General features: G+C 40.5%; 4 protein-coding genes, 1 long non-coding RNA gene and 1 other non-coding gene across 12 annotated transcripts; 5 read left to right on the forward strand and 1 right to left on the reverse strand.

Annotated features, from left to right (window-relative positions):
* The first annotated feature begins 112 nt into the window (after nt 1-112).
* Nucleotides 113-2,906, forward strand: LOC130685831 (uncharacterized). 2 transcript variants are annotated; one of them, XM_057509114.1, is made up of 7 exons: nt 113-246; nt 311-420; nt 488-701; nt 765-1,166; nt 1,233-1,334; nt 1,391-1,759; nt 1,817-2,906. In XM_057509114.1, the coding sequence occupies exons 2-7, from the start codon at nt 344-346 to the stop codon at nt 2,744-2,746; spliced, it is 2,094 nt and encodes a 697-aa protein (XP_057365097.1). In that variant the 5' UTR covers nt 113-246; nt 311-343; the 3' UTR covers nt 2,747-2,906. The 2 variants fall into 2 exon arrangements, with proteins under 2 accessions (XP_057365097.1, XP_059350256.1); XM_059494273.1 differs by having other exon boundaries at nt 221-239; nt 319-420.
* A 143-nt stretch (nt 2,907-3,049) lies between these two features.
* Trnam-cau (transfer RNA methionine (anticodon CAU)) lies at nt 3,050-3,122 on the forward strand. Its single transcript has one exon. It is a non-coding gene; the product is annotated as a tRNA-Met (tRNA).
* Nucleotides 3,123-3,734: 612 nt separating this feature from the next.
* Nucleotides 3,735-4,882, forward strand: LOC130685881 (uncharacterized). Its single transcript, XR_008999722.2, has 4 exons — nt 3,735-3,994; nt 4,073-4,280; nt 4,341-4,699; nt 4,778-4,882. It is a non-coding gene; the product is annotated as an uncharacterized LOC130685881 (long non-coding RNA).
* A 5,762-nt stretch (nt 4,883-10,644) lies between these two features.
* LOC130685830 (uncharacterized) lies at nt 10,645-14,451 on the reverse strand. 5 transcript variants are annotated; one of them, XM_059494272.1, is made up of 8 exons: nt 14,321-14,451; nt 13,623-14,097; nt 13,451-13,559; nt 13,185-13,289; nt 12,981-13,106; nt 12,786-12,875; nt 12,607-12,717; nt 10,645-12,520 (listed from the first exon to the last, which is right to left on the reverse strand). In XM_059494272.1, the coding sequence occupies exons 2-8, from the start codon at nt 13,623-13,625 to the stop codon at nt 11,046-11,048; spliced, it is 2,019 nt and encodes a 672-aa protein (XP_059350255.1). In that variant the 5' UTR covers nt 13,626-14,097; nt 14,321-14,451; the 3' UTR covers nt 10,645-11,045. The 5 variants fall into 5 exon arrangements, with proteins under 5 accessions (XP_059350255.1, XP_057365091.1, XP_057365092.1 ...); XM_057509108.2 differs by having other exon boundaries at nt 12,981-13,289; nt 13,623-13,773; nt 13,869-14,097; nt 14,321-14,450; XM_057509109.2 differs by having other exon boundaries at nt 12,981-13,289; nt 13,623-13,773; nt 14,321-14,444.
* Nucleotides 14,452-15,802: 1,351 nt separating this feature from the next.
* On the forward strand, nt 15,803-18,225 carry LOC130685844 (collagen alpha-1(II) chain-like). 2 transcript variants are annotated; one of them, XM_057509131.2, is made up of 12 exons: nt 15,803-15,946; nt 16,020-16,297; nt 16,356-16,526; nt 16,594-16,695; nt 16,774-16,872; nt 16,941-17,066; nt 17,129-17,218; nt 17,290-17,361; nt 17,428-17,517; nt 17,590-17,748; nt 17,827-17,973; nt 18,066-18,225. In XM_057509131.2, the coding sequence occupies exons 1-12, from the start codon at nt 15,930-15,932 to the stop codon at nt 18,137-18,139; spliced, it is 1,425 nt and encodes a 474-aa protein (XP_057365114.1). In that variant the 5' UTR covers nt 15,803-15,929; the 3' UTR covers nt 18,140-18,225. The 2 variants fall into 2 exon arrangements, with proteins under 2 accessions (XP_057365114.1, XP_057365113.1); XM_057509130.2 differs by having other exon boundaries at nt 15,811-15,941; nt 16,012-16,297; nt 18,066-18,218.
* A 629-nt stretch (nt 18,226-18,854) lies between these two features.
* Nucleotides 18,855-20,876, forward strand: LOC130685857 (fibril-forming collagen alpha chain-like). The gene is made up of 10 exons (XM_059494124.1): nt 18,855-18,881; nt 18,951-19,422; nt 19,470-19,622; nt 19,692-19,799; nt 19,861-19,980; nt 20,082-20,168; nt 20,248-20,319; nt 20,395-20,484; nt 20,565-20,723; nt 20,803-20,876. The coding sequence occupies exons 1-10, from the start codon at nt 18,870-18,872 to the stop codon at nt 20,859-20,861; spliced, it is 1,332 nt and encodes a 443-aa protein (XP_059350107.1). The 5' UTR covers nt 18,855-18,869; the 3' UTR covers nt 20,862-20,876.
* The last annotated feature ends 3,010 nt before the right edge of the window (nt 20,877-23,886 follow it).

Here is a 23,886-nt window from a genome sequence, read left to right on the forward strand (position 1 = left end):
AATAATTCCGCTAGATGGCGTTACCTCATTTTCCGGAAATTTGAATTGACCAAAGCCTGAATAGATGGCGTTACTTGATTTCGACGTCATTTTACAAGCAGACGCTTGCATACGACAACACGTGTGAAATTTCATACGAGACGTTCAATCAGAAGTATTTGACAAACTTTGTTTTGTGTTTCTTTTTATTGTAAAGATAGTTTGAATTACTTGTGTGAAGGATTTTAAACAAAAGCCTTGTGAAGGGTAAGTTGTGTATTTGCCAACCATTGTTAACACCGAACTTCTTGATTGACAACCTTTTCTAAAGTTACCTAGATTCCACCGTCACTTGTTTCCAAAAATGGCTAGAACCATACGTAAGACCGATCCGGTCAAGAAAGCCGGACGTAAAGATGGATTCAACCGATCCGGACACAGGTTTTTGAAATGATTTAGTATTAGAAGAATGTAATCAATCTTTACTGCTGTTATTTTTCTTACACAGTATGAACCCAGATCGAAAAACATCCAACCTCAGAGGTGTCAGCAAGGCCAGAGATAAAGCAACAATAAAGAGATTGCAGATGTACCGTAACTTTAAGGCAAAACGTGATGAATCAGGCAAAATTGTTCGCCCTGCACCGTTTCAGTCCAAAGTACCTTCTGGTACTGTTGCCCGTGTAGAGCCTAACCGTAGATGGTTTGGTAATGTCAGAGTGGTATGTAAACAACTAAAACTTATAGTTCTTAAACAACAGTGAAACAGTGAAGTTTAATTCTAGGTGGGGCAATCAGCACTACAAAAATTCCAGGAAGAACTTGGGCAAGCCATTAAAGATCCCTATCAGGTGGTTATGCGCCAAACAAAGCTACCCATCACGTTGTTGAAGGAATCCTCTAAATTCGCCCGGGTACACTTGTTGGAGACGCAAAGTTTTGAAAATACGTTTGGCCCGAAGAAACAGCGCAAACGTCCTAGTCTCGCTACCGGTGACTTGGACAGCTACGTGTCGTCAGCTCAAAAATTCGGTGATGATTATGAAATTGAAAAAGATGGAGCATTGGTCCGTGAGCTGTCAGATGATCGTGCACTTAGCCGAGAGTGGATCATGAAAGCTGGTTTGAGTAAGAGAATCTGGGGAGAGCTATACAAAGTGATTGATTGCTCTGACGTTATTATCCAGGTAATTTACCATGACTTACTATTTATTTTGTATGCATTTGATTCCAGTTCCCTTAAAAAATCAAAGGTTTTGGATGCCCGTGATCCCATGGGTACCAGATGCAAACAAGTCGAAGCGTACATTCGTAAAGAAAAAAGCCACAAACAGTTGTTTTTCGTCCTCAACAAGGTTATACGTTTTTACTTTATAGGTCAAGTTCCCTATTATCAATTTTTTCTTTTTAGGTGGATCTGGTACCCACTTGGATTACGCAACGATGGGTGAAGACGCTGAGCGCCGAATTCCCAACAATGGCCTTCCGCTCTTCAATGACCCATCCTTTCGGTAAAGGATCGCTTATCAACTTGTTGCGCCAGTTCGGCAAACTGCACAGCGATAAGCAACAGATCAGTGTGGGTTTCATTGGTTACCCAAATGTCGGAAAGTCATCCGTCATCAACACACTCCGCAGCAAGAAAGTTTGCAAAGTGGCGCCAATTGCCGGCGAGACCAAAGTCTGGCAGTACATCACTCTGATGAGAAGAATCTTTCTCATCGATTGTCCGGGTGTCGTCTTCCCTACTGGAGAAACGGACGAAGAAAAAGTGTTGAAGGTAACATTTATCACGAATCTTAGATGGGACGTTAACACGACATCACCATTTATTCAGGGTGTTGTTCAAGTGGAGAAGCTGAAGACACCAGAAGACTTTATCCCGGCCGTACTAGAAAGAGTAAAGAAAGAATATCTTCGCCGCGTGTACCGGCTGAATGATTGGAAAGACGCCAACGACTTCTTGGACCAAATGGCTCGCCGGACTGGCAGATTATTAAAAGGTGGTGAACCAGACAACAACGCCGTAGCTCGAATGGTCTTGAACGATTGGCAACGAGGCAAATTACCTTTTTTCGTCGCCCCCGTCAATCCGGACTCGGAAAAAGTGCAGGAGAAACCTGTCGAAGAGCCGTCGCCTGCCGTTGTCGATGAATCGGGAGAAGAAAAGGACAAAACGAAAAAGAAATTTGAGCCTAAATTGGCACAGGATTTCAGCAAAATCCGTGTCGATTTGAAATACGAAGGTGACGACGTTCAACCTCTGGAGGAGCAAACAGAATTGATCGAAGATCACTCAGCAGATGAAGGAGACGATGATGAAGAGGAAGAAGATAAACCGGTGGACACAACAGCTACAGAAGAGCCGAAATCGGCGAACGCTTCTAAACTGGACGACAGCGAATGGCTTGACGACGAGGAAGACGATGAGGAAGATGTCGATGGAATGGACGAAGAAGACGGTGACGATGCTGACGGTTCCAAGAAAAAAGATAAAACTTTGAAACTCAAAACAAGAACGATCACGAAGAGCGGAGCGTTTTCCGTCTCTTCGACGTCGCGATCGGCAAAGAAGGGCAACGAGGACGACCGGCCAGAGAATCCACGCTGGAAATTGACGTCGAGGGAAAGGAGGAAAATCGATCGTGATCAAAAGAAAAAGAAAGTCGGCACACATTTCTATGAAGTGGTCAACGTCAAGAATAAATCCAAGAAGAAGGGTTTCTTGGAAATGGCCAAAGCATTTAGAGGTCACTGCAAGAAGTAGCGACTCTTTGTAACTGTCTAATCTTCTAAACCTGATGATTTCAATTAGTTAATGCTTCACAACTGAGCCGACATTCATTCGCGATTCTTCCCCTTTGTCGCTGATTTCAGGTGGTCAACTTCTTATGTAATTCGGTTTGAAATAAAATGATGAATATTGATTATGCAAAAGATTTTGTGTGGATGCAGTGAGGAGAACTATATAACCGAATGAACTAATCTAGCACTTTATGATATTCTAGTATTGCTCAAAGATAAGTTTCTTAAATATAAGCAATCTGAAGTTAGTTCATTTAATATATAAGCCTCGATAGCGCAGTAGGCAGCGCGCGAGTCTCATAATCTCGAGGTCGTGAGTTCGAACCTCACTCGGGGCAAACTATAATATTATAGCAATAGTCTATTTTTATTTTACCTCAACTGGCTGCACATGCGCACAAATTTATGGCAACGTAAAATCTAAAGCTACATTGGTGTTATTCATCAAAGTAGAAAAGCTTTTTGGGAACAGGAAACAGACAAAGTGATCAGATATTTAAACGACTAACGTTCTATGCGAAGTTCCCGATAGCTAAACGTATTAAAATTAAATCTGCAATGTCGTAAGCGGCGCAGTGGTCGTGGACAAGTTATTAGATTGTTTAGAATTGTGGTTGTAAACATGTAGCTGGGCGTGAAAGTTGTGGGCGTAAATAATGTTGTTCGCCAGCAGAGATTATTCTGGAACGCCAAGTTCCATTGTATAAAACAAATATCGGAAATACCTCTTAACGAATTCGGAAACAACTTTAAAGTGGATGCGTACTATGACCTTACTAGATGGCAGCACGTTGAAGGCTAGTTAATCGATGGCCGTCAGCTGTTTCTTTAAACGTAGTTTCTTTGGGAACCTATAAGTAAACCGGCCGTAACTTTAAATTGTAATGACGTAGAAAAAGGTTAAGGCTAAGACATCATCTGCAAGTTCTGTTATTACCGTGATTGCCAGGTAAAATCAGCCCAATCAAGGAGCAAGGACCTTAGGGTTGTATGGATTTATTCAAAACAAAAATTATGCAAAAGAAATCTCAGAGGTGCTTTTGTTTTATTATGTCATAGCTTTCAGGGGCGTCAAATAGACGAAACTCAAATTACCATCAGTTGCCATCATAGTTACATCTGCTTCGTCTAGTGCTGTCCTGGAATTTCTTGGTCGTAAAAACTATCGAGTTGTCCGCCATGCACGTTTTAAACAAATCAGCCGAACATGGTATCAAATTTTGTATATCGCAAATGAGTTAATAGGTTTCAGTGATTTCATAAGGTACATATGAATTTCTTTCTGCAGGTTGTATAGGATATGTGTCGTGTGTCCCAGGCAGTGTCATTTCCAGCCCTTTCTTGTGGTATGTGTTTAATACAGGCATATTAGATGTGGAGCCCTTTGCTGTGGATAAAATTTATGCAGGAAAAAAAACTTCATGATAATGGTGCATTTGGAACTGACACAAGCTACTGGATTTCTACCCCTTAATGGCTTCCATTAAAATTTCATGGTAACAAAGAATTAACAATATTCCCATTGACTTCAAGGAATTGATCACTGAAATTACCAGCAAGGGTTGAACGAAGTCCTTCCTGGAAAAGCTTCCTTCGAGAATAATAGTTGGAAAGTGAGTTATCCTAAATCAAGGTATGGGCTTCTTCAAAGACATAACCTCCATTCTATTTTGATTTGTGTATAGAAATTGAATGCTCTCTTTTTAAAGTTGTAAAATATTGTGCTTGAACGATTGGTAAGTTAATAGTTTCTACTGTTTAGCTTGTTGGTGCTTTCCTTTTCATCTTTTTTTGCTCATAGAACCAAATTTTCTTCTTTAGTATAAAAAAACTACTGCGAGAGAATACATAGTGATTGCCGTACAGCCAACCCGTTTACAACATCGATTGCGTGACGCTTCAAATTCAGCTTATTGTAATGGTGTACACATATTAATATCTACGTGCATGAAATGTTTTTTGTAAGTGGGATATGAAATATTTTTTTTTACAGTGACCAGAATAATGAAGATGAGGAATGAACTGGGCATCAAAATGTGGGGACATGAGGCATAGAGCTGTTTATTTGTGGAAAAAAATGGTCAGCAAATGAAAGTTTACCTTAAACCACTAGTAGGAATCTATATCAGTTAGTAATACAATACGTTGGTTGAATTCAACTCTGAACATCTCTTATAGTTAGCACTGTGTAAAATGACCAAGTGGGGTGACCGGAAAGGCCTCCCACAAGAAACTATTCATCCATTCCACAGAGATATACTTTGAAAAGGAAAACCTGGCAGACAAGAAAAACAACGGAGTTAAGCTGCACCAGAGGATTTCCTCTGTCAGGTAAGTGTAAATGTTTAAAAATATACATTGGTAATTTGTAGCTGACATATTTATGCAATCCATTGTCTACACTCAAGTCAACATGTTCTAAGTTTGCCTATAGTAGTTACGCACAGCCTGTGCCACTGCACACAAATAGCATTCTCCCAAAGCTGGGACATGGTGGCTATACTAGCTTTGGGCCAACTATGTGGAATGAAAAATCAACTTGCAATTGCTAGAACTTAACTAACATTTCACCAATTCCATGGACGAATCTATTGAATTCTAATGTTATTTGGTACAAAAATTATCTTAAGCAAACGACAAGACGGCTATTGACATATTCACAAAGTCTGGCCTTAGAAAGTCTAACTACGGCCGCCAGATGTCACTAAGATCATTGTTATGAAAAGTTGTATCAGAATTGTGCTTGTGCTGTAGGTTTTTATTTAATAATAATGTAAACTTATGAGTGTAATCGTGTGAAGCCAATCAATTCTGATGGATAACAAATAAAGGTGAGGGTTTAGAAATATTTTCTTGGATTATTATGTGTGTGGTATTGCTTTAAAGTAGTATATGAGTCGTACCTGAAAACCCAACTTTAAAAAGCCATGCTATGTTAATTTATTATAGTTAACGTTTGAAACTGCGCAGATCTTGTATACCTTATGAAGGAGAACATAGTTCATTTTTTTAATTTCCGAAATTTTAACTTCCGGTTTAAGATCCGATTTGAAAATGCTTAATAACTCACTATCTGTTGGTCTGAACAAAAAAAAACCGACATTTTCGTAATCCTCGTGAAATTTGGGGTCGAATTCATGTGTCAGTAGAAAATACCCGAAAATCGTCAAAAATCGCAAATTTCCCTGAACTATAGTTCAGGAAAAATCGCGATTTTGGCCAAATTGGACTTTTCGCCAAAAACAGGTCAAAACAGGTCAGACTCACCTTAAATTTCGCGAGGATCACGAAAATCGTATTCATTTTGGTATTGGACTACTATTTCTGGAGATATAGGCTACTTCCGGTCACTTCCGATAATTCTTTTTTTCAACTTTGCAAAAAAAATTAAAAATGAACATTAATATTCCAAACATTTTAAGCATTTTAATCATAAGTGTAATGGTGTGGCTACTTTTTTTCCTGTTTATTTTGCATATGTTTGCATTTATTTTACGCTTATAGTTAAATCTGAGGTAGATGGCGATAGCAGTGAAACAGAAAAAAGGCCGATACTTTTTTGGGGGGGTAAAGCGGATTGCCATACATTTTTGTTGATGAAATATAGTTGTGTGTCACAATTATTTTCCATTAACTATATAACAGTGGCATATATATTTCCAGGTCACCAGAATGCTCCTAATATGGTGTGTTTGCAAGGATATCCTTCAGTGAAAATGAGTAATGCCAGTAAAAACTCTTCATTTCTTCACAAAAAAGTTTGGCTTAAGAAAAAAAAGACTTCTTTGGCTTGAAAAATGATAGATCTGTGAGTATACATTTGACTTTCGTTATTTAGATATCAATAAAACTCACTATCGAAAAAAATATACTCTTTTTTTAAAACAATTTTTACGATTTTCTATGTGACACCAAGACATGGCAGACATGGATTGGATAATATGGTTACTTGAACACTGGATTTGTGAATGCAAAACAGCTGACTTATGTTCACATGTAAGTCAGAGATTTTCCTGGCAAAATTTCTAGTAACTCAGCATTCTGTACCATTTACTATAATTTTATACAGTATCCTGCATGTTTCATTAATTAAGATGTAATCATTTTATAGATTGGCACATCAGTGAGCAAGGTTCAGTTTAGGGATTGAGAGCCTTCGCCGACTATAACATCTAGCCCATATTCAAATTGTAGCACTTGCGTGCTGCCACTAATTCTTCCAAAATGTCCATGTTGTATGGAATGCTTGACAGTCAAATGGTACTCTGATGTCACATAAATATTAATCATTTACTTTATTTACATTTATTAAAATTTTTCGAAGGAATGATTTAAACAAATGCCAAAGGTGAGACATGCTGGAAAAGCTTGATATGAATGTGTAGGCATAGTTTTGGAATTCAGAGGTGCCAGCCGGCTGTTTGGTAAAACTTCAGTTAAATTGGATTTCAGTTCAATATGTTTTACTTATTATTTGTGTGATTAGGCAAAGGATTGCACCATCCAGGCAATGTGGATATTCTGCCATGTACATGATAAACCTGGGATTCTTCGTCAACATGCAAGTTGTTACCGCCTGGTAACGCTTTTCCGCTGAGTTTGTTTAGTTTTCTAATTTTAATAGTCAATGTCGCATTAGCAAACTACTGTTGACAGAAAAGGTGATACAACCAAATTCTTTTTCCATAAAATGAGGTGATATGAGGTTATAATGGAAATTGTCGTCAAGACTGCCGATACCAGGTACATTGTTTATCTTAACGTTCAGTGATCACAACAACCAACTTTGTAACCTTTCTGTTTTTTATTGTGCATGGAACGTCCAACCGGAAAGCCCATGGAAGATCTCTGTGGCCAACACGAAGGGTTCTTCCAAACTTTCGTATCAAGTTTTGGCTATGGTGATCATTTGCAACTGCATGGCCTTTTAGAAGCTCCTGCCAGGAATCTACAGGAATGTGGCAGATGATGAATTTATGTGCATGTAAGCTATATCAATAAGAATGTTTTATGCTAATCTATGTTTTATTTTCTTAATTTAGATTAATAGCAATCGTGAACCTACGAAGGTTTCTGGTTGGGATGTGATGACGAAAAGTTATAATAATGCGAAGTACGGAATTGAATTTCCATCCATGAGTCGCCTGGGTATTCCCGCGTATTACGGTATTAAATATTTAAATTGAAGTGCATATCTGGGCTCCCTTCTTTTCTGTGGCCCCGTTTCCCTTAAATTTTTAATAAGCCCGTAGGGGGTCATGCCCCTACTGTGATCAGCAGTAAACGGTTGTGAGTGCGCTGTCCGGAAAGGGGACGTGGGGGTCCCCATGGTTCGATGATATCATTGGAGGGCTGTGGGGCTACCCAAAAATCCGAATTAACGGTTAATCGCTCACGTAAAAGCTTGTCCGCGACCTTCGCTCTTCTTCCGGCTTCTCTTAGCCACGCACCGGGTAATCTCCCCGGTGAGTCAACTGAGGTAGTGTCTCCCCCTACCTTGGTTGACAGCAACTTTGAAATCGGCTATTTTGCCCTTTCAAAGTTGCACGTCTTTATATTGTGCATAAGTATTGTCAATACAAATTCTTTAAAAACAATTACAGATCTTGTAATTTTATTGTAGTTGCTCTGCCCTTTTCACTATTATGAACAATTCCTTATTTATATCGCAATGTCATTTTATTGACGTTTCCATTATATTTTCAATTTTTGCTGTTCCCAATCATGGGAGAATATTTCTTTGATAGACGACTTGATTGTTTATTTAAAGTTGCACATTTATCTCACTTCATGAAGATTCTACAACTTAGAGTGCATTAATGATATTGATTTGTATACATGCATTGTATATCTAATTCGACAGTTTAAGTTATATATATTTATTTAATTTCATTTTGACTCTTTAGGGGATTGAACCCTTAGTTTATGGCGTGCGACGCCGATGCTCAACCATAGAGCCATGAATCTTGTAAATTATGTAACTATTTTTCCATGTCTTTTAAAGGAGACCTATTTGCACTTCTAATAATATTGTTGTGCGTCCCAACGCAATTTAATATTTCCGTCTCGGAATGTCACCTATAAATACAATAGTGATTCATTTTTTGTACAAAGAAATATTGTCTACAGAGGGAACCATAACTCAATTTTCGCGCACAGAGGATCCAGACACGACTCGAACTCTCGACTTTCGATTCCGTGGTCGAACGCTCTACCTCAGAGCTATTATTACGACGTAACTTCCCGTAGTGTGCTAGTATGATACAGCGTAACGTAACAAAAGAAAGTCTTCTTTTTAAACCTGACTGTACATCAGATGACCGTGCATGATAAGGTTATAGTAAAAGCACGCTGTATATCTTCATGCTGTGATCTATACTTTTTTCAGGTATACCTTCCCATTAGTGTGATACATAATGCTAGTAGTTTCTGTTAACGAAGTAGTTTTATAAGTATATGCAACTCGCGCTATCAACCAATAGTGAAATAGCAAAACAAACACGAAAAATGCCGCCACCCCATTTCATTCATGATCAAAATGCTTAAAATGTTTGGAATATTAATGTTCATTTATTACTTTTTGTCAAGTTCAAAAAAAAAAATTACCGGAAGTGACCGGAAGTAGCCTATATCTCCAGAAATACTGGGCCCACAACAAAACGAATATGATTTTCGTGATCCTCGTGAAATTTAAGGTGTGTCTGACCTATTTTGACCTGTTTTTGGCGAAAAGTCCAATTTGGCCAAAATCGCGATTTTTCCTGAACTATAGTTCAGGGAAATTTGCGATTTTTGACGATTTTCGGGTATTTTCTACTGACACATGGATTCGACCCCAAATTTCACGAGGATTACGAAAATGTCGGTCCTTTTTTGTTCAGGCCAACAGATAATGAGTTATTAAGCATTTTCAAACAGGATCTTAAGCCGGAAGTAAAAATTTTGAAAATTTAAAAAATGAACTATGTTCTTCTTTACAAGATATAAAAGATCTGCGCAGTTTCAAACGGTAGCTATAGATAGTTAGTATAACATGGCCTTTTAATGTTGTTAAAGTGCACTTTTCAGGTATGACTCATGTACCACTTTAAAGCAATACCACACATAATAATCCAAGCAAATATTTCTAAACCCTCACCTTTATTCGATATCCATCAGAATTGATCAGCTTCACACGACTACACTCGTACGTTTACATTATTATAAATGAAAACCTACGGCACAAGCACAATTCTGACACACCTTTTCATAACAATAATTTGACTAGCATCTGGCGGGCGTAGTTAGACTTTGTAAAGCTGTCAACAATTTACTACCGCCTAGTGGTCATTTGCTTAACAAAATTTGTGTACCAATAATAACATAAGCATCCAATGAATTCGTCCAAGGAATCGATGAAATGTTATGTCACTCGCAGGACTGAAGATCTAGCAATTGCAAGTTAACTTTTCTTTTCAGATAGTTGGCTCAAAGCTGGTATAGCCACCATGTCCCAGCTTTGTAGGGATGCTGGTGTATCTCTGTGGAATGAACGAAACATTTCTTGCAGGAGGCCTTTCCCGTCACGCATTTTTATCATTTTACACAGAGCTGGCTATATAGCTATGGCCTTTCAAAGTTCTCAAAGTTCAGGTACAACCTACATACCACTTCAAAGCAATACCAAGCACAAAATAAGTCAACTAAATATTTCAAATCCATCAGTGTTTTTCTGGTAGATCGGAAAAATTGACGGTATCGACCAACACCCTACATAATGAACATTAGGTTACAATGGTCAGTTACAGTTTAATACATCTAAATACATCTGCTAATATTGTTAAAATTGTTTTTCTCAAATAGATAAACGAGGCGGTGATCTTCCCATGCAACCTTAGCTCTATTATTTTTCCTGTTGCGACTGTATATTTGTATGATTCATTAAACGACCCTAACGAGGTAAACAAGAAAGATCTGGATTTGGCTGAAAAAGAAAGAAGTAGAAAACAAAACAAAATGAATCGGCACATGTCACCCGTTATAAGAATGGACGTTTTAAATAAAAAATGGAGGGCAAAAGGTACCTACATGGCCATGTTAAAGGATATGGATTTACCGACGATCCTTACACGTTTATTTGAAAAGAAAAAAAAAAGAGATCGGACCCAGAAGAATGGTTCCTTGTCGAGAAAATAAACCGGTGCTGGATTGATATTTCAACAGACACGAAGAAAACTATCGTATGCAAAATGAATGGGGAACGTCGTCTAACCAAGGTGCCGTCAATGTTCCAATATCTTCAAACATTCTAACCCGTCATCAAACTCGAGTTGTTTGAGTTGTTGCTCGGCATCGTAAAGTAGGTCGAAAACTCTCTGTGTCAAAAACGAGTTCCCACGAAGAGCGATTTTATTCATTCGCTGGATACACCTCCATATGGTTTGAAACTGTTCCAACATCATTGTCCCGTTTTCAACCAGATCACTTTGCAATACAGCGACCAAATCCCGTCCAGTTGATTTGATGCTTTTCCATTTCATTTCAGCTTCGTATCTTTGATTGGCAGGATCGGACAAATTGATAGGCTCCTTTTTCACGTACACCCATCGAAAAGGCTGAATAGCGTGCATATCCGAGTTGCATTTTCCCGGGCAGGCAGAACACGAAACAGCGACAACCGAGTCTGACAGATTTGAAGAAGACATGCCTTCATTTTCTTTCTTCATAGACGAGTTACTGCCGCATGTGACGTAGCATTGGGTACAATTATTCACGTACTGGCCGGCAGGGAGGTCCACTTTTTGAGTCAATTCAACCTGGAACTTTTCCAAAGTTTCATCGCTCGACTGAATTTGTGCTTGACAAAAAACAATCATCTTCTTTGTCTTGCTGATTTCTTCCATTTTCACGCATCCGACCTTGATGAGTGGTCGAAGTCCATCTACAGTCGCTTCCATTTGTTTCCTTTCTTCCAAAACTTGTTTGGTTAAACGCAGCGATTTTTTCTTTCTTTCTGCCAGAGACGTGAAAAAGCTCTGCATAGTTTCTTGCCACGAAGATGTGTCGCCTACGCAACTGATTGGCTGCCATGTACTGACGATTCCATCGACGTCGTTGCCGAATATGGACAAGAAAGATTGCTGGCTGACATCTGTCACAGCAGTTACGTTGCAAATCATGTCCAACTCCTGAATACCATCTTTATCTTTGAGGAACTCGAGAAATTCTTTGGCTGTTCTTTGGTCATTGAACAGTTCCGAGTCACAAGCGCTATAATTACTAGGCATAGCGACTACTGTTAATGAATAAGGGACGCGGTATCCTTCGGTATGATGGAAGGTGTAGACCTTAATGCAGTTCACCTGATAGATAGCTTCCAATTGGGTTACTTGAAAACGAAATTTATCTTCCTTTTCAACGCCGAGGACGTAGTTGGCGATGCAGTTGATGAAATCCATTTGCTTGGATGTATTTTCTCCGAACACCAAAGCTATACGTTGCTCCGTCTGGTTATTGGCTTCACCGAAAGTAAATCGCTCAACACTTGAGAATAGGTTTCCCAGTTTAACAAGAGGAATGGCATAGAGATCGATGTCATTGTGGGTGCCAATCTTTTTTGATTGTTTTAGGAGTGTCTCAGCAAAACGAACTTCTTTGACCGGTTCGTGGATATTGTCTGGTATTTCGAGTATTTCTTCTTCGACTGGCTGACGACATGAAAGTGGGCCCCACTGCTTGTCATTCCTTAGCGAATTCCCTAATGCAGAATAACGATTTCAATGTTCAACAGGACAAATAAAACAAACAGATGAAAACCCTCAATTGGCGCAGGAGAATGCTTACCGAAATTATGCAGACTTATGAAAATGGTTTCATCTGATGGTGGTATTGAGCCCGACGAAAAGTTTTGTTCCATACAAGGTACTTCCTCTGGTCCTTTAGTTGCACAGGAATCTATAATTTCACGCGAGCAGTTGGGGAAAAAAATCAGGTCGACTTTGTGTTAAATATTTAAATCTTACCAGCTATCGAAGCTCCGCTATCCATACTATGAAACCGAAAATTGTTCAACACATCCAAAGAAGGCTGATTCAACACAGCTGTATATGGCACTATCAATAATATTGGAAATTTTACTACACTGTTTGCTTATTATTATTACTGTTTTGCTTATTCGCAAAAGTAAATGATTGAGAATTTCTATAGCGAAAATTTACCGACAGCTGGAACACTTTCTGGTTTTGGATATTTCCTTGGTCGACCTCTTCCTCTTTTTACTTTTACGATTTCTGACGATGGCATTGTGTTGGATGTGGCGAGTATTTGATGAGGGATTTGGGACCCTGATGAAATTTGACGAATATTAGTGCCAGCTAATTCAATCGTAGACAAGTTGTTTTTGGTAAGAAAACTGTCCACACCGTTAGTTGTGGCTGAAATTTCTTCGGAAACTACGTCTCGTGCTTGATTTCGCGAAATTGACCTTGTTGTTCTACGTGAAGAAACATCATTAGATGGCTCATTATCTAGTGAAAAATAGAAAAAAATTTCATATCAAATTAAAACGATAAGTTGGAAAGACTCATGAGGTTTAGTCACCTCAGCCTAAGAGAAATCGCTATCGTTGAGCAGAAGCGATTTTTCTAAGAGAGCTTGAAGAAGAAACAATAATCCTCATTATATTTACCATGTAAGTGATTGTGCATAGCAGAATAGGCAATATCATCACAGTTAGATTTTAGCTTTTTCTTGTGGGGAGTTGAGAAAAGCGCATTGGATGAAAGGAGATCTCTTGCCTGTAGAGAAAAACCAGAGCCTGAATTGAATAACAATAATAGTTGAAGTACCGGGCCACTTACCATTACAAAACAAAATGAAGAAAACTACAGTTAACGAAAATGTTTTTCAATTCCAATATTCTTGAACAGGGATAATAATTCCTGAAACTATAGTATGGTAGTTATTTCCCAGGAAAACGACATCGATTTCCAGCAGGCACTGCCGAAACACCTGCAACGTGACACATAAACTGTTTTGCAAATAAAACTGTTTTCTGGTGGTAAGAAAAACGTTGCCGGATTAACGAGTTGAAGAAAAGCAGTTACCGATTGCTTTAATCACATTTATAAATTTCTTATTTCGACCAAACTAGCATATATTTAATCAACAAACAACCCTTGCCACGACAGTATTAAGGAAATAAAAGTGTGACGTGTCATTTTCTTCTCCGACTGAGTATCAGCCCAATGTCAATCGGGGAAGGCATTTTGGGGCGGTGCCTTCGGGGTACGGGGCGCCTGATTTTTTGCCCCGAACAGCCTATCGGGCCAACTTCTAGTTGGAGGAAATGAATACACTTAAAGTCATGGATTTGTTTGGAATTGGAAGGCAAACTTAGTAAATATATCACACTGAATTAGAAATAGAGCCATAAGGCTCTCCTGAATAATAAACTTTAAGATGGAGGTAACATAACCATCAAAGCCGACAGCTGTTGAAAGATAAATCTGTATTACGTACGCTGAGGAAATGCCAACTGACACCTCGACTGACCTACCCATTAGCAATGACAGGAAACATTCAAGAGAAACTACACGATTCCTTTACACAGAACACGCACTTGTTTTATCCAAAGTTACACAAATTTACACAAGAACACTTGCTGAGAATGCACACATGTGTTAACCACGAGAATCCACTGAACTAGCAGACTAAATTGCTATCGCGTGGCTGAGACTCGAAACTGCGCATGCGCATAGCCATAATGGAAGGCCGACGAAAATAAAGTATCGTTTTTTCTAGCCCCTGGTCGAATTGCTGCGCGCCAATGGGTTTGTTTAAGAGCCATCTGGCGGTAAAATGAGCAACGTCGGCGGGAGCCATCTAGCGGTGCTATTAAGAACTTTGTTGAGCCATCTAGCGGCTGAATAGCACACTTCACTAAACGCCATCTAGCGGTGGGATCGACAACCGGGGCGCCTGCCATCTAGCGGTGAAATTAACACCTTCAATACATACCATCTAACGGCGGGATTAATAACTTCAGTTGGCGCCATCGTGCGGTGAAATTAACAACTTCAATCAGTGCCATCTAGCAGTGGAATTAATACATCTGTGAGTGCCACCTACCGGTGGAACTAATAACTTCTGTGACTGCCATCTAACGGTGGATAACAACCTCTATAGTGCCATCTATCGGTGGAATTAACAACCACGCAGAGCCATCTAGCGGTATCTTAGCAGGTGACGAATGACAGGTAAACTAACAGACGAACTTTGCTGTTTGCTTGCAAGTTTCGAAACGTCAGATGAGGTCGCAGTTCACTCGAAACCCAATTGAATTACTCGAATCAGAATGGAAACTTTTGAATTTTTACATGCTAGCTATATGTTCTAAAGGACTAAAGTCTGAAAATGGAATCCTGAGTTTTCAGCATTGCCAGAATGGCATTTTAAAGAAAAAGGCTATTCTGCAACAAGTGCTCAACAACACAGTGGCAAAATCAATCACAAGAATCATGATGACCATCCCAACACAGCGATGTATGTGATATAATAATTAATAATGCAGTAACAAATTTTGTATGTAAAGGGTGCTTTTATGTTCCGAAGAACTAAAGTCTGAAAATGGAATCCTAAGAATTTTTGGCATTGGCAGAATGGCCTTTCTCTTTAAAATGCCATTCTTCAATAAGTGTTCAACAACACAATGGTGAATCAATCACAAGAATAAATGGTGACTGTTCCAACACAGAAATGTACATGATGTAATAACGTAATAACAAATTTTGCATCTAAAGACTGGTAAGGAAAACGGCTCCTTACCTTCGTTGGGCTGTAAACGTACGACGTCCATCACGGGAATTTGCCACAAGAAGCTTCAAGATATCACTACGCCGGATTTTCCAAATTATAATCAGGAAAATGACATATGAAGAACATGGTTTTTGTGCATCCACTGACGTGACGTGGTGACGCCTTTCTGATTCAACAACTTGCACTCGAGAAGGCGGGGCTGACTCGAATGGGAAAACAATTTAACTCCGCCTCTACCAACGCCCTGAAGAACGAAACAAGAAAGTTAAGAGTATTCTCAGTCCGACCTGGCTGGGCTCAGTTGCCTAGCGGACGCTGGCCGATCGTGTGGAACCAAACGACCGGAAGTCATGAAACTCATAGTAATCTCTTTCAAATAAAAAACTCTTGAAATTAATTGATGAAAAAAAAATTTTGTTGTTGAAATTCTAGGTAGGCACATTTTGTGTGTTGGTGATCTTAACGACCACCTTCGCTTACCCAACAACGTTTCTGAAGGGACAAAGAAGAAAAGAGTTGAACAACACCTTCGTAGGTGATGACGATTATGGGTGGTACGCACCAATGGCGATGATACTCACCCCTTTATCATCAGAAAGCGGAGGCCTTGTCAAACACCGACCAGGTTCTCGATTCCCTGCTGACTGGAACATCCCGCCGAACTGGTCACTTGATCCATGGGCGCATCGTCTCCAACAACCACCTGCATATCATTATGGTTAGTTAATTTCTTGACTACCAATTCAATCTGTTAATTAAACAATTCGTTTAATAAGGTCATACACGGTTTCCAGCGGTTCCCTCACCGTACGACGATTTACACGAGAATCAATGGACTCGAATAATGTGGTCCTTGATGACGACAGGTGCCGTTTACCTACCGAAGAAAGCAGTGAGTGAAATCAATGCGGATTCCAATTCCAAACACAGTTGGCCTCTGGCTTCAGGTAAATCATTTCAGGACAATCTCTCGTTTGTGATTAAACGTTAACTGAATTTCACGGAATGCAATAGGCGGTATAGCTGAATCCCGCACGCCACAAGTTGTCGAAAAAATCAAGAAACAAAGTCCGCTTCCGTGGTTAGTCAATCTGGCAGGTCCGCCAGGTTTGCCAGGTAGGTCCAAATTAAATTTTCACTGTCTAAGCACAGTTAAATGATTCCCCCTGCCCTTTTGGTCTTCTCTAACATAAGGTTCCGACGGGGTAGACGGTGTCGACGGGCGAGATGGTAAAGACGGCAAAGATGGAACACCTGGGCCTGCAGGCCCACCGGGTACTAAAGGAGACACGGGTAACGACATCTATTTTGAACGGGGAAACGATTTTAGTTTATCGTTTTCTGTAAAAAAAAAAATCAAGGCATACCCGGGAAAGACGGACGTGATGGGCTGATTGGGCCTCCAGGAATTGTTGGTCCTATAGGGCCACCAGGCCAGCAAGGTATTCAAGGATTGCACGGGCCACCAGGACCTCAAGGCGTACCAGGTAAAGCTTGCTGGCCTTTTCTAACGCGTGTACATAATCACGTTCGTTAAATGGCAATGCAGGAGAAAAAGGAGAAGATGGCAAGGACGGACGTGATGGGTCTGACGGGACGGACGGAAAAGATGGTACTAATGGTGGGCCCGGTCCGGCAGGTAACTATAAAAGCAAATTAGAATACATTCAAGTACTGGTCAATTTACGTCTTAAATTTGTGGATGCAAAGGGCCTACTGGAACTCCAGGACAGTTCGGAAAAGACGGACAAGATGGCCAACCTGGAGTTGCAGGACCACCAGGTTAATTTCTTGTTCAACAAAAGATATTTTGATGGAATGTGACTGTCTTGTTTTTCGACAAAAAAGGTCCTGCTGGCCAAGACGGAAAGGACGGCAAAGACGGTGAGGACGGTAAAGATGGCAAAGATGGTCAACCAGGACCACCTGGTCCGCCTGGTACGCATTGACAAAAAAGAACAAAAGATAATGAGTTAATGTCGTGGAACAATGTCTTGCTTGTTATCTCAGGTACACCTGGAAAAGACGGTAAGGACGGCACGTCGGGAACAGCCGGACAAACTGGACAATATGGACAGGATGGACAAGACGGTCAGGCAGGCTCCCCAGGTCCAGTCGGGCCGGGAGGTACACCTGGAACCGGCGGTACAGATGGTCAAGCAGGCTCAGGTATCCATTTTGTCCATGATTTGAATTATTATTTGTTTGTCTTTAAATCTTCCTTTATTTTCTTATGCCACTTCGTAGGAGGTATTCCAGGCGTCCCTGGAACGGCTGGAACAAGTGGAATTCCAGGTATACCAGGAATACCGGGAGTGGCTGGCGATGCAGGTGATCCGGGTGCCGCTGGTCCTGCCGGTGCAGCAGGTACTGCAGGAGCAACTGGAACATCAGGTTAGCAAAATTTCTCATCATTACAGAATACAGAAAAACCTTTAAAAATTCTAATGGAGTTACCAACTAATATGCATTTGTGAATCCAACAGGTACGGCAGGTTCACCAGGATCACCCGGTTCACCGGGCGCTCCAGGAGCCCCTGGTGCGGCCGGACGTCGTTAATCGTTTTGAACGTCATTTGCATTTTAAACTTCCATCCAAGATTTCCAAGTGCTGGCAAACTGGATTGTATGAATGCATTAAACATCGTATTTATCAGAAGCGCCTCCTGTTTGTTCTGAATTATTTTTCAATGAATAAAATAAAATGAATTAGATTGATATAAAAATATCAATGGCTTATGATCTATCGTAATCGTCCTATAAGATAAAGGAACAATTGAAAAATATCATAACTTGCACATAAAATCAAACATAAATTGAACTAACAAGCGAAAAAAATCGAAATGGCTTCATTACCATATTTTATGAATACGAGACGTTTTGATGAGGCCTCCCGTTGTTTCGTTCAACAGACACGCATGATTTCTTTTTTTTATTCTAATCATCTGCCAAAAAAAAAAAAAAAAAAGAATTAAAACATCCTTTTCGGAGTGTTATTGCGATGGGAAACGAAGATTACCAGCCCAAAAAAATTCCTCTAGGTCAAGATGTTTCAATGAATCTTCATGTCAGACATCCAAAGAAAAACTAGCAGGAAGTTTTCTTTCTTCTTTTTGATTCTTCAGGCGTGTTATTCACCGGTTGTTCCGCCTACAAGTTGAATCTAGTCCCCGCCCTGTTTCTCCTCGTTTCCCTGAATAAAGAGTGTCCAATTCAAAGAAGCATTCAGTTCGCAGAGCCCTCAGCTGAGTCGGGTTGTCGGCCGCTGGATGATCGCAAAACGAGCCAACATGAACTTCTTGGTTAGTAAACAAATTCAATTCACCATGTTCAAATGATTTTCTTAATTTCAAATCAAAACCTACCGACAGCTCTTGATTTTAACGTGGACGGTGGGATCGCTGGCGTATCCGATGGAAGCTGCAAATGGGACGGAAGAGGAAGTGGCCGACGAACTCGGATGGTACAAGCCGATCGCTGTCATCCTGAAACCGGCCACCGAACGAGATCTGCAGGAACGACTTCTCCAAGCAGAAGAAGAAGAAGATCAATACCCGTTCCATGCGTACAATCAATTTCGTCCGCCTCCTCCGTCATGGCTGCCCGTTCCAGAGTATCCACCGTACGATCCGTGGGCTGATGTACATCAGGGCAAACATTTCGGCGGGGAAGACAGGCTCAGCGACGTGTACCAGAAATTCAAATTGCCCAACCACGTTCAGGGGAATTTGCTATCGCTGGCCCGGATGGGACTAGTTGCCATTCCGACAAGAGAAATCGGCCTTAAAAATCGGGGGATTGTTGAAGAAGAGCAAGGTGAGACATTTCCCAAGTACATTGATTAATCAATAACAGTTCTATTAGTTAAAACATAAACTTGATTGACGTAGATGTACAAGCTCGCACACCTGATCATACTTCGGATAACAAGCCATTCGTGGCTTATCCTAATCAAAAACCAGGGAAAAAGGAGAAAGGAGCAGTTACCTTATTGTACGATCTTGTCGGTCCTCCCGGCCCACCGGGTCCTGTCGGTCCTGCAGGTTGGTCTTCATTCTTGAATTTGATTTTTGAAAATTGGATGTTGTGCATTTCTCTGTGTGTTTGTATAGGCAAAGATGGTACCAACGGGATCAATGGAATCAACGGAGCTGATGGCAAAGATGGTACGGATGGAGCGCAGGGACCTATTGGTCCTACAGGACCACATGGACATGCCGGTATGAAAATTTCTTAATGGTCGTTCCTATTTCCTTTAAATTGTTTTGGTCCATGTTTCAGGCCAGGCAGGAGCGCAGGGTGCTACCGGTGCCCAAGGCAGTCCAGGTGTTCCCGGACCGCCAGGTGTACAGGGCGTTCAAGGAATTCAAGGACCTACGGGACCGCAAGGCATCCAAGGACCTAAAGGTATATAGAGAAAAAAAATAGGCAGGATGAAATCGTTGGTTTAAAATCATTTTTAAAAAATGAACAATTGCAATTAATTTTCTTGCTTTGAACACAAAAAGGCGATGATGGGAAAGATGGCAGAGACGGAACCAATGGAATCAACGGCAAAGATGGAACTCCTGGAACTGTTGGAGCAACAGGTAAGTCATTCACTTGGTTCTTATCGTCTTACCTGAACGTGTGTCTCTCCTTGATTAATTAATCACTTTCACATGCCAGGACCACCCGGAACACCCGGACAAAACGGCCAGGACGGCAAAGACGGAGTAGCCGGACCACCAGGGCCGACAGGTAATCATTTTTTTTACGATTCAGATCATCATGTTGACAAGATGTAATCAACAAATAATTCGCTGCACACAAAAGGCCAACCAGGTGTCGCTGGACAAAACGGAAAGGACGGAGTCGATGGTAAAGACGGTCAGGACGGAACACCGGGAGCTGCCGGACCCCCAGGTAAAAATTTGTCTTTGTTGATGTCCAGAATGTAAATGGTTGAATTTCTAATCACGTTCTTTTGAATTGGGTTTGATTAGGACCTCCCGGAAAGGACGGTCAAGACGGCACCCCAGGAACATTCGGACAAGCAGGACAGGATGGACAAGACGGGACGGGCGGTACCGCTGGGACAGTCGGGGCAGTTGGTCCCGCAGGTTCAACGGGAACCGCAGGTGCTGCTGGCGCTGCTGGTGCAGGTGAGTCTGAAAATCATTTTTTAAAAGATATAATTAAAGCAAATGGTTCAATCAATAATTCGATTGTTCTTCTTTTCAGCCGGAACACCGGGAACGCCAGGAGTACCTGGAGTACCCGGAGCGCCGGCAGCCAAATAATCAAGACAATTAACAATGCCATTTGATTTAGATTTTTTTTTGTAATGCTATTTAAATTTAAAAGGGTACGGGTTTCGGTTGCAACGGATTGTCTGGACACCGATGTTCAATATTGCTGGTGCTGATCTTCTTGTTTTGTTTTTTCCCCATCACGCAATACAAAAATGAAACTGTTAATTTTATTCACGCTTACGAATTCGTATAAACAACTGTTAGTTACAAGCTATTCAACCCGCCAACTTGATGGATTATACACTTGATGGTGGTCTTTGTAAAATAAAACAAAAAAAAACAAGTGTCCTTATCTAAAGGTGAAGTTCGATCTCAAACACGCGCCTACAGGTAATGTAAATCGAATGAAAGCGCACCGCGTGTATAATAAGGCAGAGCCGGTTTTGTTCCAAAAACATTCTACCTCGAAGCTAACCGAAAACAAAGAAACATGTTTGATCAACGATGGGCACAGGATTGGTCGTAAATCAACAAAAAAAGAGCGCGAACGCTGGGCTTTTTTTAGAATGCCTGTCACTACTTCACGTGCGGCAGACGGGATGGAGTACCTGTCAAACCACCGCCTATTTCGGGAGCGGCTGTGTTTTGTTTTTTTTTTAACTTCAAAAAGAAAAATTCGTTCACATTTTTGGTAAAAGCGGCAAATGGATTGGTGGAACAATCGATTTATTCTTCTACTATCCTCTTTTTCCCACAATCTTGAGGGGGCCCCTCTGCATTAGTTTTAAGCTATCTTTGGTTCGCCTTTCAGAGCATATGATTTCAGTGTGCGTGTCCAACCAACGAGACTAACGAAAATAAACAAGTTATCTAGGCGTGGTGTAACAAAAAAAAAATGTTGAGTCTCGTTCTGGTATCCTATGCTGGACAAGTTCACGTTGGGATGTTGACCTTTACATCCTTAAAAGGGGACCGTTACATTTGCTCAAGGCTCATGTACAGTCATTTCTCGGAATCTTTATTTCATTTTAAACACAATTATTTAGAAACGGACGGCAGTGAACACTGACAGTGAACATTAGAGTAAAAATGAACAAATATTCTGCGAAAGCTTTTGCATGTCAACTTTTGAAATTGCATTGTCAATGCAGAATGACAGTGCTGAACTGAATCGCTTCAAATCGACTGCGTCACTCGAAACTCACGCCGTCGCAATTACGTATGTAACTTGGGCTTTTTGAAGAAGATTTGAAAGCGTCTCTGACGTCACACGAGTCTAACTATGAAATGAACCTTCGGATTCATTCGGTCCATCTCGATCCGTACAAGGTAATTACATTTCATTCATAAGCATGATGGATGGGACTCACATGGTACATGTCCCAGCGTGCTGAATCATTTTTTTTTAAGGAAATGGACATGTATTGTGGGGGGGTACAGACATAACCACAACCGCCATGAATCGTTCTCTCTGTAATATTTTGCTATATCCTGTCTGCATAAATTATTTGGCAACGATACACGATCGTCTTCTTTCGTTGCTCTTCAGAATTTTTAAACAAATGGAGGAAGTTAAAAAGAGGAAAATGGTTTCAGCGTCGCTATGATAAGAAACGAAAGAAGTTGATCTATCCACGTCTTTCGCTAAGAGCAGCCATCAAAGTATAGCAAAGTGAAGAAATCCATCAGCCTTATAAATATAGCGCTTTTACCGATAGTGAATTCTTTTTCTAGGCAGGTAAAATAAGGAATAGGTATAAATCAATGTTAGCGGTTAGTCCCTTGAACGACGCACGTGATTCAACAACAAGGGAGTCTGACGTGTCACGGTCAGAATAAACAAATTGTTTGATTCACTTGTAAGGCGCTGGTGCACGAATGGCCAGGAAATGAGCCAGGAAAGTGCCGATTGTGTATGGACCAGCGGGTGATTTTCACGAAAGCATGCTTTGAACAAACGCAGATAAGAGGCAATTCCATAATGATGGTGCACAAGGTAAAAAAAATTATGAAGACATAAGACAGCAAAAGAGCTATGTCATTGTGGAAATCGATTCCGTGATAGATTTGAAATATTCTTTACGTGATGCCCTTCGCATACGACGTGAATCAAAACAATGTGTTTATTATTTAGGTTTTTTTGGCCATGTAATGGACTTGATAGATGATCCATTTTGTACGATGAATTAATGAGGAAGTCATTGTTCCACCTAACCTTTGGCAAAAACTGCAACTCATTTAAACGTGGACTAAGAAAAGCAACTGAAAATACCAAGTTAGTAATTGTGAATGATCGTTTCCTTAAAACTATAGGTAAGCGATACGTGCTTCTGGTTTCACGGTCGTTAACTACACCGAGAATCGCGTGTCACGTGAAAAAACAAGAAAACTCTGTTTCGTTAACCGTGTTAAAGTAGGCTCGTGAAAATCGGCGTAACCGACCAACCTGTTGACACCAAACGTGACTGATACAACACATAACTAACCACGAATTTCTCAAAAGGTTGTTACTAACCTCTTTTAGCCCCGAGTATGTACGATAATAAACGATGTCACGCGTGATGGCTTGCCAGGTTAGCTGAAGAGAACTCAGAATGTACCCCTAGCGAAAGGCAAATATCTACACATCACGTCACCCGTCGTTTATATTAGGGGTAAACAGCACACCAAGATAAAAACAAAAGACATGTGTATTGTCGTCGGTTTACGCAACCATTTACGATATTTTAAATCCAGTACTTTATGAATTTATTATATAATCTCCGATGTAAATCATACATAGATCACAATTTAATCAGACTATGCGTTCATTTTTTTGCTTGCTGATTGCATTCGATTATTTATACGGGCAATATCAAGACGGATTGCAACTCAACGTATTCTCACGCCGACCACCTGGTTAGATACAGAAGCAATCTTTCTATGAATTTTAATCGGTAGTTGGGTAAAAAAAAAATATGAAATTAAAATACGGGATGTAAACTAGCCGTAAGTCACGCGCATCCATCTCGTCCGTCTGTCAAATTCCTCACTCACGTTTGATAAATGTCTTATGTAGCGGTGGATATCTATA

The sequence above is a fragment of the Daphnia carinata genome, chromosome 2 (genome assembly GCF_022539665.2).
Source record: "Daphnia carinata strain CSIRO-1 chromosome 2, CSIRO_AGI_Dcar_HiC_V3, whole genome shotgun sequence".
NCBI classification, from domain to species: Eukaryota; Metazoa; Arthropoda; class Branchiopoda; order Diplostraca; family Daphniidae; genus Daphnia; species Daphnia carinata.